General features: G+C 38.8%; 1 protein-coding gene across 6 annotated transcripts in view; it reads left to right on the top strand.

Annotated features, from left to right (window-relative positions):
* Positions 1-15,558, top strand: part of MBNL2 (muscleblind like splicing regulator 2) — a 153,338-nt gene that overhangs the window by 53,302 nt on the left and 84,478 nt on the right. The window contains exon 2 of one of the 6 annotated variants that reach the window (XM_063103046.1): positions 15,050-15,147. The exons of the other annotated variants lie outside the window; for them this stretch is intronic. Within the exon in view, the coding sequence (XP_062959116.1) occupies positions 15,136-15,147 (12 nt within the window). The 5' untranslated portion in view covers positions 15,050-15,135. The remainder of the gene's footprint in view (positions 1-15,049; positions 15,148-15,558) is intronic. 6 annotated transcript variants of the gene reach the window in all.

Here is a 15,558-nt window from a genome sequence, read left to right as displayed (position 1 = left end):
TTGTTTTCTTGAATTGCTACTGGGCTCTTAAATAAAGGCTAAGTTTTTTCAGAAATTGTTTGCGTGGGGCCGGCCCGTGGCTCACTCGGTAGAGTGTGGTGCTGATAACACCAAGGCCACGGGTTCGGATCCTATATAGGGATGGCCGGTTTGCTCACTGGCTGAGCGTGGTGCTGACAACACCAAGCCAAGGGTTGAGATCCCCTTACCGGTCATCTTTTTATAAAAAAAAAAAAAAAAGAAAAAAGAAAAAAAGAAATTGCTTGCATGTTCTCTAAATTATATGCCTAATTTTGGTCTGATTTGCAAATATAATCACAGACAAATTTTCTATCAATAGTAATCATTGTAGTCATACAGTGCCTACTGCATGCCAGGTACTTTCCATGCATTATCTATTCCTTCCAATAACTCTGTGAGGTAAATATTACCAAATCAACCTTATAGAAATGACTACATGTTCACAAATTTGAATAATTCACTTGTGATCCTCAGACTTGTAAATAGTGGATAAGGGGCCTGACTCCAGGTAAGTGTGTCTCCAAAACCTGCACTATTCCCCTCTCCTAACATCTCTTATGGAATAAATCATTGATGCAATTAATTCTGAAATTCCTAAATAGCTTAATAATATTCATGTCTAACAAGTTTAGCATCTTGTGGTGCAAAAAAACATTCTAAAATAGGAGCCCCCAGGAATAAACCTGTTTAGGTACTAGAAATTTAAATATTTAAAAAAGAGAGAAGCTGCAAGAGAAAGCCAGGCACACGTTGCATTTATTTTTGTTTGTGTCTGTGTGCAAATATTATATCATCACTTACAAAGATCTCTGTAACAAAAATGGTTTTGGTCTAAGGCGTTAGTGTGTGTGTGTGTGTGTGTGCGTGTGTGTGTGCCCATGTGATCCTGAAATGTCTAAGTCAGCTTCATCGTGTAATGGAGTGCAGGACAGGTCCATGCTTTAAGGGTTCTTGGACCCATCAGCAGTACTTCCTACGGAACAGGTCCATTTCCCTATCATCTGGCTTCTGCCCTCCTGGGTAAATCAACCACTTCCTCTGTGTGCCCTCACTACTCAGACCTCGAAATCACAGTTTACTCCCAGAAGTTCATGTCTAGTGCAAGCCTATAAAGCTTCTGACAGATGGGATTGTGTCATATTCATCTTTGTGCCCCAGAACCTAGCATGGCATCTGCCACACAGCCGAAATGCAATATTAATGAGTCAAAGAATGCATGAATTCACAAAGAAATCCCCACAACTTTTCAAAATGGACCTATCATCACCAGTGACTTCCAGACCCAAAACTTCTTTGCATGACATTCACCATTTTCCTTAACATCTCTGTTTCACTTTGCAGCCTTGGTCATCCAAGGAAAATTCTCTCCTGCTACCCTCTGGCATTCTAGTTCTTTTACCTCTCTCGCCTCCCTTCCTGTTTTAGCTTGAATGCCACCACTTCCTCCCCTTCCGCTTAACTGTGGATACTCTTCAAGACTCAGGATTAGTCTATCCTATTTCAGGTTCAGTGCTCAGCTCTGAAAGTTTACTTGCATTCATGTGTTCAATCCCCACATCTGTGCTGACGAATCCCAAATCTGGGTGTGTGGCCTTTCTTGCCACCTCTGTGGCTCCAACTGCCTATTGAACATCCCATCCGGGTGGCCCATCGTCACCTCCAGTTCAGCATACCTAAATCCAGATTGTTCATTCTGCCTCCACCCCAAGCCATTACCCTACTCACCCACCCCCATGCATTCTTCCCCAGGTACAAAACCTGACCACCATAGCCCAAACCCTTAATCTTTTCTTTCCTTTTTTTCTTGTTCTGGCTGTAGGGAAGTATAACATCTTTAAGAAATAATCAAAAGTATCAAGTCATTACCCAGAAAAGTGCCCACACCTACAGACTATTGCAGGCAATCTCAAGATCTCAAGGGTTTCGTGTTCACGTCTAAAAACTATCTACAGGTTGCAAGTTAAGAAGCTTTCGTCTATGGAGAAATCTGGAACATTAAAGTGGGCACAAGAAGGCCAGAGGGTCATTAAAGATACCTTTTGGTTATTTCACAAATTTGCCTAGAGCCAAGATTAACACCAAATTCCTCCTAGTATTCAGATATTCCGTGCTAAAGGAGAGGAAACATTCAGCTTTCAGGGCAAGAGGAAAACCTTTCCTCTTTATGTGAGAGGAGGTGGGATCAGGGTCGATGCCTGGAGTGAGCAAAGAAGTGAGGATCCTCAGGGCGCCGGGCATCCGCCTAAATGTCTTGCTTAGGGATGGCACATACGCACCATGGCAACGTCACCCTCCTGGGGACTCAGCTTCCACCAGCAAAATGCCTATATCCCAGCCCAGTTTAAAAGTAAGAGTCAAACGAGGTCGTCTCTATATTAGTTTCCTGGGGCTGTTGTGACAAAGTACTGCAAACTGGGTGGCTTACAACAACAGAAACGTATGCTCGCACAGTTCTGGAGGCTTGAAGCATGAAGCCATGGTGTTGACAGGGCCAGGCTCCCTCTGCAGCTCCAGGCAAGAGTCTCCCTTGATCCTTCCTGCTTTTGGTAGCCCTGAGTGTTCCTTGGCTCCTGGCAGCATCACCCCACTCTCTGTCTCCCTTTTCCCATGGCCGTCTTCATGTGTCTCTTTTCACATCGTCTCTTTCTGTTTGAGTCTGTATCCAAATTTTTCTTCTTGTAAGGGCACCAGTTATATTAGGTTAGGGGCCCACTCTTCTGCAGTATGAGCTCATCTTAACAAATTACATCTGCAACAACCCTATTTCCAAATAAAGTCACATTCTGAGGAACCGGGGGTTAAGACTTCAATGTGTATTTGGAGGGAACATAATTCAACCAATTACAATAATACGTAAATCTAGAAAACATCAGATATTAAACACGGTAGCGTAATTCAAGTCTAATTATTGAAGTTGGCAGGAAAGAGGAGGCTTAAAGGACTCCACAGAGAGTTTTAGATGCTGAGTAGGACGAGGAATGAGATAAGCTGGCCTTCTACGATTTCAGCCTTCTGCAGTTAACACGTGTATGAATAGATACAAATAATTCATAGAGAAAATAGTAAAACTTATTTTCAGCTAAAAACTAATGGAGTACGATATCAAATTTTAACTTTAATTACATTCTTTAATAACTACATTTGTTTATTACTCGCCTTGGGTGATGATGCTAACTTTTGTTAGTCTGTAGACTAATTCTTATGAAACCACTTCTCATTAAAGCTTAAGGAGAAAAGAACATTTATCATGTTAAAGGATTTGTTTAATATTCTATTTTTTCTAAACTTGGAAATAGTTAGCATTTTGTCAGTACCCTTCCTCTTTCATTCCAACTTTTGTTATTTTAGGATTTTTTTTTTTTTTTTTAATACAGTGACACAATAGGAAACAAAGATTTAAAGCAAAAACCCTGGCCTGGGAATCTGCATCTGAGGCCTGGCTTTGCTGCATGTAACTTTACATCATTTCACCTCTGCGCTCCAGATGCTGCACCAGTAAATACTTGTTAGTTTGCTCATTCATTCATTCATTCCCTCTTTAACCAAAGAAGAGGTACAAACCAAAAAGAAACCAGGAAGATAATCTGAAAGAATGACTCAGCTCTCAAAGCTAGAGAGGCTCAGGGATTGCTGGAGACAGTAGAAAATTAAGTAGAGCACATAACCTTTCTAAAGATGGCAGTGCCACTCTGCAATAGACAGCTGTTGCCTTCCTGTGACAATCCAGGTGATTTTTAAAAAGAACCAGGGATCCAGATTTTGATGTGAAGTCTCCCCATTTCTGCATCTTGGCAATCAATTAAAATATTTTAAAACTTTGGAGTCCAAACAAAACACATCTACAGGATGGATTCAGATAGTAGACTGACACATTTAAACTCTGAAATAAACAAATTTCAGGACAGGTGCTACTAAGTCCTGCGAATGTAGCAGTGTACACTGCTCCTTCCAACAGTAGAGACCACTGAGGGCCGAGTGCATTTATAAACTGCTCTTGACCATCTTTGAACGACTTTATTCATTCTCCTTTGGTGATTTCACTCTCACCTGGTTTTCCCCTACCTCACTGGCTTCTCCTTCTTTGTCTCCCTTCCTGAATCTTCCTCCTTCTCCCGACCTCTAAATACTGTGGTGTTTCCAGGCTCAGTCCTTAGACATCTTCTCTGCATTTTTCACACCCATAGTGGACACCCTACTCTTATAATTCACTAAGTATGTTTTTGCCTTAAAGCCTTTGTACTTGCTGGCCCACCTACCAGAAAACTTGACTCCCTAGAAGACCTCATCCAATCCAATGACCGTAAACATTTTCTATATACTCAATATTTCTTAATTTCTATCTCCATCCCTGATTTCCCTTTAACTCTAAATTCATGTATTCGATTGCCTACCTGACATCTCTACTTGGATATTTAAGTGACGTCTCAAATTTAATATGTCCACTAACAGCTTCGTAATTCCCCATTCAACCTTCTGTTCTCAGTGTACCCATTCTCAGTAAATGGTACAATTCATTCAGTTGATCAAATCAAACATTTTGAAACCCAGTTTGATTCTTCTCTTACCATTACTGCCCTATCCTATCCATTGTAAATTCTATTCTCTCTGTCTTTAAAATATATTCTTTTCATCACTTCTATCATGACCACCTGGCCCAAACCACCATGTGTCTCCTATGGACTACTGTAATAGCCTACAGTAGCTCTCACTTTTGCAATTCTCTACCCCAGCAGACAGAGTAACCCTTAAAACATAAGCCCTAGCATGCCACTCTCCCACTTACAATCTTTCAATAGCTTTCCATTTCATTTATAAAATCAGAAGTCCCTTAAGGCCCTATGTGATCTGGTCCCTATTGCATTTCTGGCACCATAGATTGGCCACTCTCCCCACATCACTGTGCTCCAGTCACACTGGCCTGTTTACTCTTTGGGGCCTTTGCACTGACTGTTCCCCCCACCTGAAATGCTCTTCCCCCAGTTAACTGCAAGCCTCAGTTCTTCACTTTGTCAGGTCTTTGCTTAAATGTCACACATCTACCCACAAAAGCAATGCCAGAACTTATCCTTTTGTGATGTTATCTATCTGTGTCTCGTTGTCATGTATTTTCTCTGCTAGAATGTAAAGTTGTGAGACAGGGATTACACTGCAGTATCCTGTACCCGAGAGCTGTTGGGGGCACAATTATCTTTGTAAGTGAATAAATATATCTTTAAATCCTAAACTTTTAGACACAACTGTTCCAATAAAATTCAGATCACTTTTCTGGCTACCTAGTACTCAATTTCTCCCATTAATTTATAGACAGAAAACCATCAACATTAAAGACTTTGTATAAATAAGGTTCTTCGGTTTACAGCTGAGTAAACAGTTATGAGTCATATTCTTGTTTATAGCTGTCCAAACAGGCAGGTCACAAGGAGATTGTCCACAAGTGTCAGTGAAGAGCTGTCAAAATTCACGGAGTGCCTTGTTGGGCAACTGTGTGGTTCCCACAAGCCTGGCCATAGGCTAATGCTGATATTTAGTAGAGTTTTCACTAGTCTGCTGCACAATAAGGACACTGAACTATATTTTTCTCATGAAGGTAAATTCATTTAATTTTTTTCATTTTTAAATGATAAAATTTATTTTTTATACCAAGATCGTTTCTTTCTCATTTTTCTGATTATCATAATATTCCTTTCTTTAATAAAATGATTGTCTTAATAGATGAGTTTTGTTTTTCTTTTTCTTTAATGCCTTTGCTTGGTAAAAGAAAGAGTAGGCAACTCTATGTCCATTTCCCACTCTACTTATTAAATATTACTGCTCAAAAAATTTCAAAGGCAGGGACTTATCTGTGCAAACTACATGGACCAAAATCCACACCACTGGACTCACTCCTTTGAGTCATACACACTGGAAGGGTTTTGTCATAAGGAAGTGACCGTGAAATCTACATGTTACCTGAGAGGACCCTAGAAGTTCCTCAAGTCTCTTTGTTGTTGTTGTTGTTGCTGTTAGCAAATGAGGATACCTTGATCCATCAAATAAGCTAATTTCCACATGGGGGTGGAGAGAAGAGCCTGGCCAGAGACTTTGAGACCTAGGATGTGTTTCCTTTGTTGTACAGAAACAAGTCCCCAAGAAGCCAAGGGCAGGAGGCAGACAACAGCAGGGTCTAAACCACGGCAGGAGGGCGCACCCCTGGGGCTGGGGTGACCAAGCTTGTTCTGAAGGATCTACACCAGTAATGAACTTTGCCTACTTTACAATTTCCCCATGAACTGACCCTGCTAATACTGAAGAGCATATTCTTTCCACTTGGTTTGATTCAATTTCCTCCGGCTCAAAGACTACAGTCCAGCATGTATTCCTCTTTCTCATCACTGTCATGACTAAGAAGAATAAAACTGATACTCTCAGGACAGATCCTCCCCCTGAGCATTGACCTTTGGGATTCAGGGAGTGAGTAGATGTTGACATATTTATTTGTGATCAAACTTACCTAAGCCTTCCTGCCTGACCAACTAGCATTTTGGGGATATGACTGATGAGACCATTTTCTTATGACTGAGATCATTTACCCACACTGAATATTAAGCCCTGGAGAAGATGAGATATTGCCAGGGGAAGGAGGAAAAGAAAATGACTTGAAGGCCTTAACCTAGTTAAAGCAAAGCAAAATGGCTAGATTCAACTTCAGGCATGTTTATATTTCATTTAGATTACTATCATCTAACTGCAGCATTTCTTATTCCTAAAAAAAAAAATTGCATTTTCTTTTTGACCGAATAAGTGATGTGGATGCTAAGGTACATTAGTAATCAATCTTAATAAAAAAAAAAAAACCTTATTTATCGAAAAGTAGAATACAGAACATATAGGCTTTTTGAAAACGTGCATCTGGTCCACATCTTAAATCACATTCAGTGGAATATTTCAAGCACTCCCAGCCCTTAATAAACCATTAACCATGGCACCAAAGAGATCATTTCCATACCTGCCATGAAACTAAGCCCTGACCCAGATGCTTGGGATCTAAAATTAATCAGAAGCAGCCCTCATTTGAGACATTTAATTCACGTGGCTTCTCTCCCTTTCCCACTGGACACTCAGTGGTTAACAGGAGCTGTGATATCTGGAAAATATTGGGATAACAGAATTCTTAATGAAGAAATGTAGTAAGTCTAACATGTTCTGGGTGGTATATTTAGCTAAAGAGAAAGACATTTCGCTGCCTAGAGAATTTTATTATTTTTTAATTTTATTTTTATTTATTCATTCATTCAAAATATTTTAACATTTACTTGTACACATTTGTGAAGTACAATGTGCCGTTTCAATACACGCATATACTGCACAACGATTCACTTAGGGTAGATAGCATAGTTTTATAAAATATCTTTATTCATTTATTTGCTCTACAAATACTCACTGAGCCAGTACTGAGCACCAAGCACTGTTTTTGGTGCCTAATCAAGAGACAAGGACCTTATTCTCGTGACACTTGTAGTCTAATAGGGAGGCAAGAGCATCAGCAACAGAGTGTTAAAGTAATTGAACTGGAGACCAGGTGTGAGGAGCCCCTGAGTGGACAAAGCCAGTCAGGCGTCACACGTGACCTTGACCTTGCTCAACTTGCAAACAGAAGTGAAACTTAACTTGAGCTATTTCATGTTATCACCCATATTAAAGAAAAACAGAACTTAAGCTCAACCTGTTGGAAGCAACCAGCAAACATAATTATACAGGGGTACTTCAAAAAGTTTGTGGATAAATAGAATTAAAAGATAAGACAAGTCTTTCCGTGAACTTTTTGAAGACCTCTCCTGTAACGAGGGACTTTCCAACAGGATAGACCAGATAAGGTGACCGGGTAATGGTAACCAATCACGTATTTTCTTTGCTTACCTTCCTTGTTCATCCTGTAAAAGCCTCCCTCCTGCATTCCCTCAGTGGAGCTCCCACTTCTGGTTTGGAGCTACCAGGTTCATGAATCACTGTTTGCACAAATAAACTCTAAGATGTTATTATGCCTCAGTTTACTTTTTAAACAAACGAATAAAATAATCATAGTTTATCAAAAGTGCTACTCATTGACGAAAGATTGAGTGTCCACAGTGTGCAGGCATCAGGCCAGGCACTGGAAATAGAACATGTTATCAAAGTAGGAAAGTTTTCTGACCTCGAGGGGTTTTCATTCTAATGGGAGTCACAAAAACAACCTGTAGAAACACCCCTCCTCTCCTCCCCACAAAGAGTAGTTGTTTACCAACTGTGAGAAGTGCTGGATAGGAAATAAACAAGGTACTCTGATAGAAAGCAATACTACTAGGGAAGACTTGGTAGGAAAGGGTGGCCTGGGGGGCTTTCTGCAAGGAGTCGCCCTCTGACCTGAGACAGAAGGAGGGCCTCTCAGGCGCAGGGAGAAAGCTCAAAGCCCCAGATGAAAGCGCTTTGCCAGTTCCTGGAAACAAGAGGCCTGAGACGATGAATAAGAGAGAAACTGTGTAGGAGTTTGAATTTTATGTGCAGCACTAAGATTTGAGCTCAGGGATGACAAGCTCTGGTTTGTCTTGTGGGAAGGCCGCTCTGCTGTGGAAGGAGTGGCAGGAGGAGGCAGGGCCAGGAGGTCAGTTTGGGAGCCTTTGCATCGTCCAAATTACTGGCAATGCTGCCTGGCTGGCCTGGTGGTGGCAGAGACAGAGAGATGTTTGCAGATTGAAAATACAATTTGAAGGTAGAACTCTTAGGAAAGATGCATCATGAGAGATTATTAAAAGGAACGACTAATATGCTTCTTATCTCCATTTGTTCTTTACCTTTAAGGCATCTAACCTGATTGTTTGAAGAGGGAGCTAATGATCCCTTCCTCTTAAGGAGCATCTCTCCTGGCCCTGTTTACCCTGCTGACCATTTTATTCTTACTGTTCTCTAAGACTGTTCTCTGTATAGTCACTCCGGAGCTGGGGGTAAACCAGAGCTCAAGGGAGAGCTTGGTTTATTAGCTGAGCAGACTTAAATTGGCCTGCTTATATAGAGAATCCTTCTAAGTGCACCTTGCATAACTGAAGCTCCTATTATTTTGGGTTTCCCTCGGTCAAGTCTTGAGATTACCTTAATGCTCATTAACTTTTTCGTAGGCATTTTTAACAGAAAGTCCTAATTGATCATTTGTTTTCCAGACTTATTTTTTACTTCCAATTTCAATCCTAGATAAAAACCTAGATTATTTTTACGTGAAGTTTAAATCCACTTCTTTACTTACATTGTAGAAAATGTTGTCGAGAACCAAATTCCTCTCACAGAGAGCCCCATGTCTTCCTGAAATTTCTAAAATCTCTACATGAAGTAAAAGTAACTTCTTTATAAGTAGTTCAGTTTCTTCTTATTTTTCTATAGGTTTTCTTTTCATTTAAGTTCATCTCGATTTACATTTTTCTCAGAGAATCATTTGATTCATTAAGTTTTTCTATTCTATTACACAAAATAATTTCTAAATAATTTCTTTTACTCATTATAAGTCATTCTTCTCTCTAAATATTAAGTAGATATTTTTATAACTCATTTGTTTTCCTTCTATCTTTTTTTAATTAAAATTTCCAGAGGCATGTCTGTTTTATTTGAAGACCTTGTTCTTGGTCTTAGCTATCAATTCTAAAAAAAAGATAAATTTACTTTTTTCTCATTATTATGTTTCTTTTATTTTTTACTTCTTTATTATTTTCTTTCTCCAGCTTCCCTTAATTTTTTTTTTTTTTTTTTTTTTTTTGTATTTTTCCCTCCCTAAATTCTAAGTAGAATGTTTAGTTCTGTTCTCATAATTCTTTTTTTCCTTAAACGGTTTAGGGCTGTAAATCTACTACATAAAACAGCTTTGGTTATATTTCGTAGGTTTTCATTAAACAACATTCTCACGTTTGCTATTTTCTAGTTTGCTTAACTCAGTCATTATTTATGTGACTATTTCTACAATATCCAAGCAATTTGAGTGTTTTTTTCTTCAAAGTTCCACTATTAGTTTCTAGTAATATTTTATTATTAAGATAATGAAGGCTTACAATTTTTACTTTAGAAACTCACTGAAATATTTTTGGTCCAGATATGACCAGTGTTTGCACATGGTACATGCTGTTTGAGAAGTTGCACTTCCTGTTCTAAAGGTACAAGGTTAAGGCAATGTATAGCTATTTATTTGAACATTAAATAATTCAAGTGCTTTATGTCTGTAATTATTTATTTTTGTCTCAACCTGCCAGAGAGTTATAGTTATACAAGAAATTTCAATACAACTCCCATGTTTCCTTGTATTTCTTATAATTTTTTAATTTTTTTTAACATCAATATGCATTGTAGTTGTTTTTCATGTCCCTTTACCAGTTCCATTTTCCCCCTTCCTTTCCCCTCCTCCCCCATCAACATCATATCTGTTCACTTGTCTTAACAAGTTCAAGGAATTGTTGTGATTGTTGTGTCTTCTTCTCCCCCCCACCATTTATTTATTTGTATAGTTATTTATTATTTATTTTTAACTCCCACAAATAAATGAGAACATGTGGTATTTCTCTTTCTGTGCCTGACTTGTTTCACTTAATATAATTTTCTCTAAGTCCATCCATGTTGCTGAGAATGGTAGTATTTCACTCTTTTTTATAGCAGAGTAGTATTCCATTGTGTAGATGTACCACTTTTTCCATTCATCTGATGATGGACATTTGGGCTGGATCCAACTCTTGGCTATTGTAAATAGAGCTGCAATAAACATGGGAGTACAGGCATCCCCTCGACATGATGATTTCCATTCCTCTGGGTATATTCCCAGCAGTGGGATAGCTGGGTCACATGGTAGATCTATCTGTAATTGTTTGAGGAACCTCCATACCATTTTCCATTAAGGCTGCACCATTTTCCAGTCCCACCAACAGGGTGTGAGAGTTCCTTTTTCTCCACAACCTCTCCAGCATTTATCATTCTCAGTTTTTAGCGAATTAGTATTTCTTATAATTTTTGCTTTGTATAGAATGATGCTATGCTATTCTCTGCTTAGCATTTCCTGACTCTGTGGCTTTTTTATGGTTCTACCTTATATCAATATGCAATTAACCTTTTTATCCTTTATTTATTTATTTTTATTCTTTATTTATTCTTTTTTACTTATTTAACATGTGTGCCACTCCTGCTGCTTTTCTTCATGCTTTCATGATATATCTTGTTCCCTTCCTTTATTTTCAACTTTATTATATCTTTTTTATCTCAAGTAAGCATTTCTTTGAATTTGATTTTTGATTTTCATTATTCTTGAAATCTTATGTTTCTTTGATTATATTTACACACAAAAAGTCAACATAACTAAGGGACCTCTGCATTCTTCTTTTGGAACTTTTATTAGGGACCTACAGTCTAGGTCATGACCCTCACTATGTCAGGTGACAGAATTGCACCACAAGAGATAGAATTCATTTATCTGCAGTGTTTCAGATGAGCTAGAAACACAGAAATTAATAGCCCTAATGGCTTAATGTTGTTTTGTGGATTACTGTCTAGCATCTACAAGGATCAGGTTTGATGGGAGAGGAGGGGTCAACCTGCCCACATCAACTCTATCATGTACATCTGTTAGTAGCCACAAGTGTAATGCAGAAGAAACCTCCTCCAAAAGGAAAAGGCCTCTTTAATCTCCCTAACCTTAAATATTTTCAGCTGGAATCCCATAGTCGCCTCCCTTTTGTCTCTTTTTAATCCCACTGCCTCCAAAACACCTCACTAATCAATGACTCCGTGTTTGATGTGCCATATTCCTTGGCAATGTAACACTCAGTTCTTGTTCACAGGGATTTCATAACCTAACTGAGGAGACAAAAAGCTGTGCAAAATTAACAGTTAAATACTAAACTATTTGGTACTAATTATTAGCAGAAGAGAATTTCTTAGAAAAGAGAGAGAAGTGTTAGCTGCAATGGGCAGCCAAAAACCAGCATGGCAGAGAGCTGTATGGGTGAGGTGGGATTTAGCTAAGCAGAAAGACTGATCCTCGTGTTGTGTACCCTCTATCAGTGGTTCCCAAATGCTATTCCTTTGGGACTTCTGGAGGCACCTGTTCAGTAGGCCTGGGTATGGATCCCAGAAATTTGTATTTTTAGAAGCTCTTCAGTGATTCAGTTCCACTCCCAAATTTAGAAAACATTTCTTTAAATGATCTCATCACATATTCTGAAATTGTTCTTATTCTGCACAAATCTAAGTGTCCCTAAAGGTCTTACTGAAAGTTTCCAATTATCTCACAAGGTTCAGATAAGGCACAAAATCTATGGTAACGCATAGATAGCGTTTTACAAGTCAGGATAAAAAAGATCAGGCACTTGCCCACACCCTTTGACTTCTTGTTCCTGTGCTAATTTTAATTGCAGTGGCCAACAGCACAACAGCCTGTAAGTCATTAACTATAACTATAAATTAACACCACCAACCAATCCAAGTTGTTGCCTGTTTGAAATACAGACTGCCCTCTGTGCCCGTGGGTTCCATATCCACGGATTCAACCAACTGTGGATTGAAAATATTAGGAAAAAAATTGCATCTGTACCCAATATGTACAGACTCTTTTTTTCTTGTTGTTATTCACTAAACAATACAGTCTAATAACTATTTGCATAGTATTTGTATTGAATTGGATATTATAAGCAATCTAGAGATGATTTAAAGTATACAGGAGGATGTGTGCAGGTTATATGCAAATACCACATCATTTTATATCAGGGACTAGAGCATCCATGGATTTTGGTATCCACAGGGGGTCCTGGAACCAGTCCCCGACAGATACCAAACAATGATTTATATTAGGCTGTCATTAGGAGGGGAGAGCAACCAGTATGAAAAAAATGGGAATGAATGAACAAATGAACTAAATATGTTTACTCTGGAGAAAGAAAGATTCAGAGAAGAAATGATAGCCCTCTTCAAGTATTCCTATTTGGCGTGTTGAAGAAGAAGTAAACTTGCTCTGTATAAAGAACAGGGCTAATGTGTGAGGTCTGTAGGAAGACACATCTTTGTTCAATATAAGGAAGAAGTATATCAACCTGCATTGAAGGATAAGAGTTCCCATCTCAAGAATTGCTCAAATAGATGCAAGCCTGGGATTGGTTTTTGGATTGTCTTTTAAGGTTCTTCCTATACCAGAGGTACTAAGAGACAGTCCCATGAAGAACTAATTACTACAATGGCCAATCCCCAGCTTAGCAATAGAAGTTTTCACTGGTGTCAGTGTTGGAGTATTTGGTTGCCTAGCAACCAGTAAGTATCTATGATGCATCAGAAAACCATTAGGCTATTTGAGTTGATTGTATAGTTCCTAATACCACAACCGGTTCATTTCAGTCATGATAGGTATTCCCATTACAGTTTGGTACACATCAAAATGGATTTGAGCTGCAACGTGCACAGTTCTTATCACTATCAAACAGTAGCCAGCTGCCCAGCTTAGCCATGATGCATACAATAGAAATAGGTGTTTGATCCATGCAGGAGATGACAAGATAAGGGAGTAAGACTGGAATAACAGTTTGGGAATCCATAAAACTGTTAAGTATATTTAAATCCGGTAGAATCCTTGCAGTGATGCTGCTACAAGTTGAATCATGAACTCTTCAACTTTGAAATTCTGTTAATTTTTAAAAAGTGACTAATGCCAGCATTTAAGGTATAGAATGAAGTTTAAATACATCACATACTTTAGTCATAACTTTCTTTCCACCGTCTCCTAGGAAACCAACAAAATATATCTGGATAGTTTAAAGTTTGATCTCATATATAAAGGGCTATTTTACATTATAAGAACCAAAGAACTGTTATTTGTCAAGCTTCCATGTTAAACATCTGCCAAGATATCTTATTAGGTTTTCTTAGTAATAATGACTCAGTACATAAAAGAAACCGTGGAACACTGTCAGATCCTATCCATACCAAATAATTGAGACACTCATTTCCTTTTCTTTGTTTGATCTCTCAAACTCAAATCATAATTTTAAAAAGTGATTGTTTTGATTAATTTTTCTATCTCCCCAAAAGATTTAGTACTACTTTAGGTAAATTTTTATTAGCCAGTCCAAGACATTTGTACAACAACATAATTAATAGCACTTTTAATGAAAATGATGGTGTATTAAGTGGTAATTTTTGGATGAGTGTTCTTCCTAATTACTTATTAACCTTTAAATCAGATATACACAAGGGAACAGAACAAGATTCATGTCTTTGAGTATCTGAAAGCTTTTTCAAGGTGCTTTTTATAAAAAGAAATCCAGAGAAACTTTTTTCCCCCTGAGGAAACTTAAAATTCTATGAGGAGTTAACTGTGGTATGATGCTTAGCACAATAATATGTTATAGAAGTTGTCAGTGTATCTACGCTTGGCACTTCAGTGAATCATCATTTATAGAAGTATGGTTTAATGTAGTAAAGATGGTGCCATTAATTTTTCTTTATCATTTAAATTTGTAGCCAGTTGCAAAAGTTTCTGAAAATCGAAAATATACTATTATTCGTTGAAATGATCTATTTGAATATTTTAATATACATACTAGAAAACGAGGAAGACTGGACCCACAGAAGATTTCTAGATCTTAGGTGCCAAATATCGAGTCTGACTTTATGGAGCTGAGACAGGTTCTATAGATAAGGTTGGATGTTGTTAACCTGACCCATTGCCATTCAAACAGTAAGTTCATTTAAATGATTGAACATAAACTAGATGAAGAGACAGATAACTGGATTTCAGAGGGCAAGAATCCAATTTTATTTTCTCTGAGGGGAAAAGGCATCCCACTCTGGGGGTCATCTCTGTGGCCCTGTCTGTCTCTGAGTTTCCATTTGGCCTTTCTCTCTATGTAGTGCTGTTGAATAAGAGTTAATATTTGAAGGTCAAAGTTGCTTTTTCACTCCTTCTGGCGACTACTTTTCTACCTGTTCCTTATCTCTGGGCCTGTGCCCTGTTAACTCTTCTTCTTTTTCCCTCTGTCTCTGCCTTCATTCATTCATCTAACAGGAACTTATTGAGGGCCTAATATGTGCCAGGTTCTGTGGGTACAGCAATGAAGACTCCACTCCTGCCGTCACGTTGTCCACGGTCTGATGGGGGACAAGGTGAGCACCAGGCACCTGCCACACAGTGTGAAAAGTAACAGGAAGGGTATCTGTGTCCCTAGAGTGTGGTAAGATCGGTGGCATGTGCTCTGGAAGCACATTGAGGGGCTAGCCAACTCAGACTTGGGGTTGGGGGAGCTCAGGGAAATGTCTCAGGGACTTGACTACGAGAATGGGGGTGAGAATGGTTACGAGGGGCAACAGGGCCGTCTCTGACTCTTCCTTCTCTAACTCCAGGAGGTCGCCTGTTCTCTCAGCCACGCCGTCCCTGTCCTTCTGTCTGTCCACCTTCCATGTCTCTCTGTTGGATCACTATTTGCCTAAAGAGTAGCCCTGTGAGAACCAGCCATCAAACCATTATGCAACAATAAAGAATAAGACCCAGCTTAAAGGCCCTGCTGCAGGTTGAAA

The sequence above is a fragment of the Cynocephalus volans genome, chromosome 7 (genome assembly GCF_027409185.1).
Source record: "Cynocephalus volans isolate mCynVol1 chromosome 7, mCynVol1.pri, whole genome shotgun sequence".
Classification (NCBI taxonomy): Eukaryota; Metazoa; Chordata; class Mammalia; order Dermoptera; family Cynocephalidae; genus Cynocephalus; species Cynocephalus volans.
This window is presented reverse-complemented; position numbering and strand designations above follow the sequence as displayed.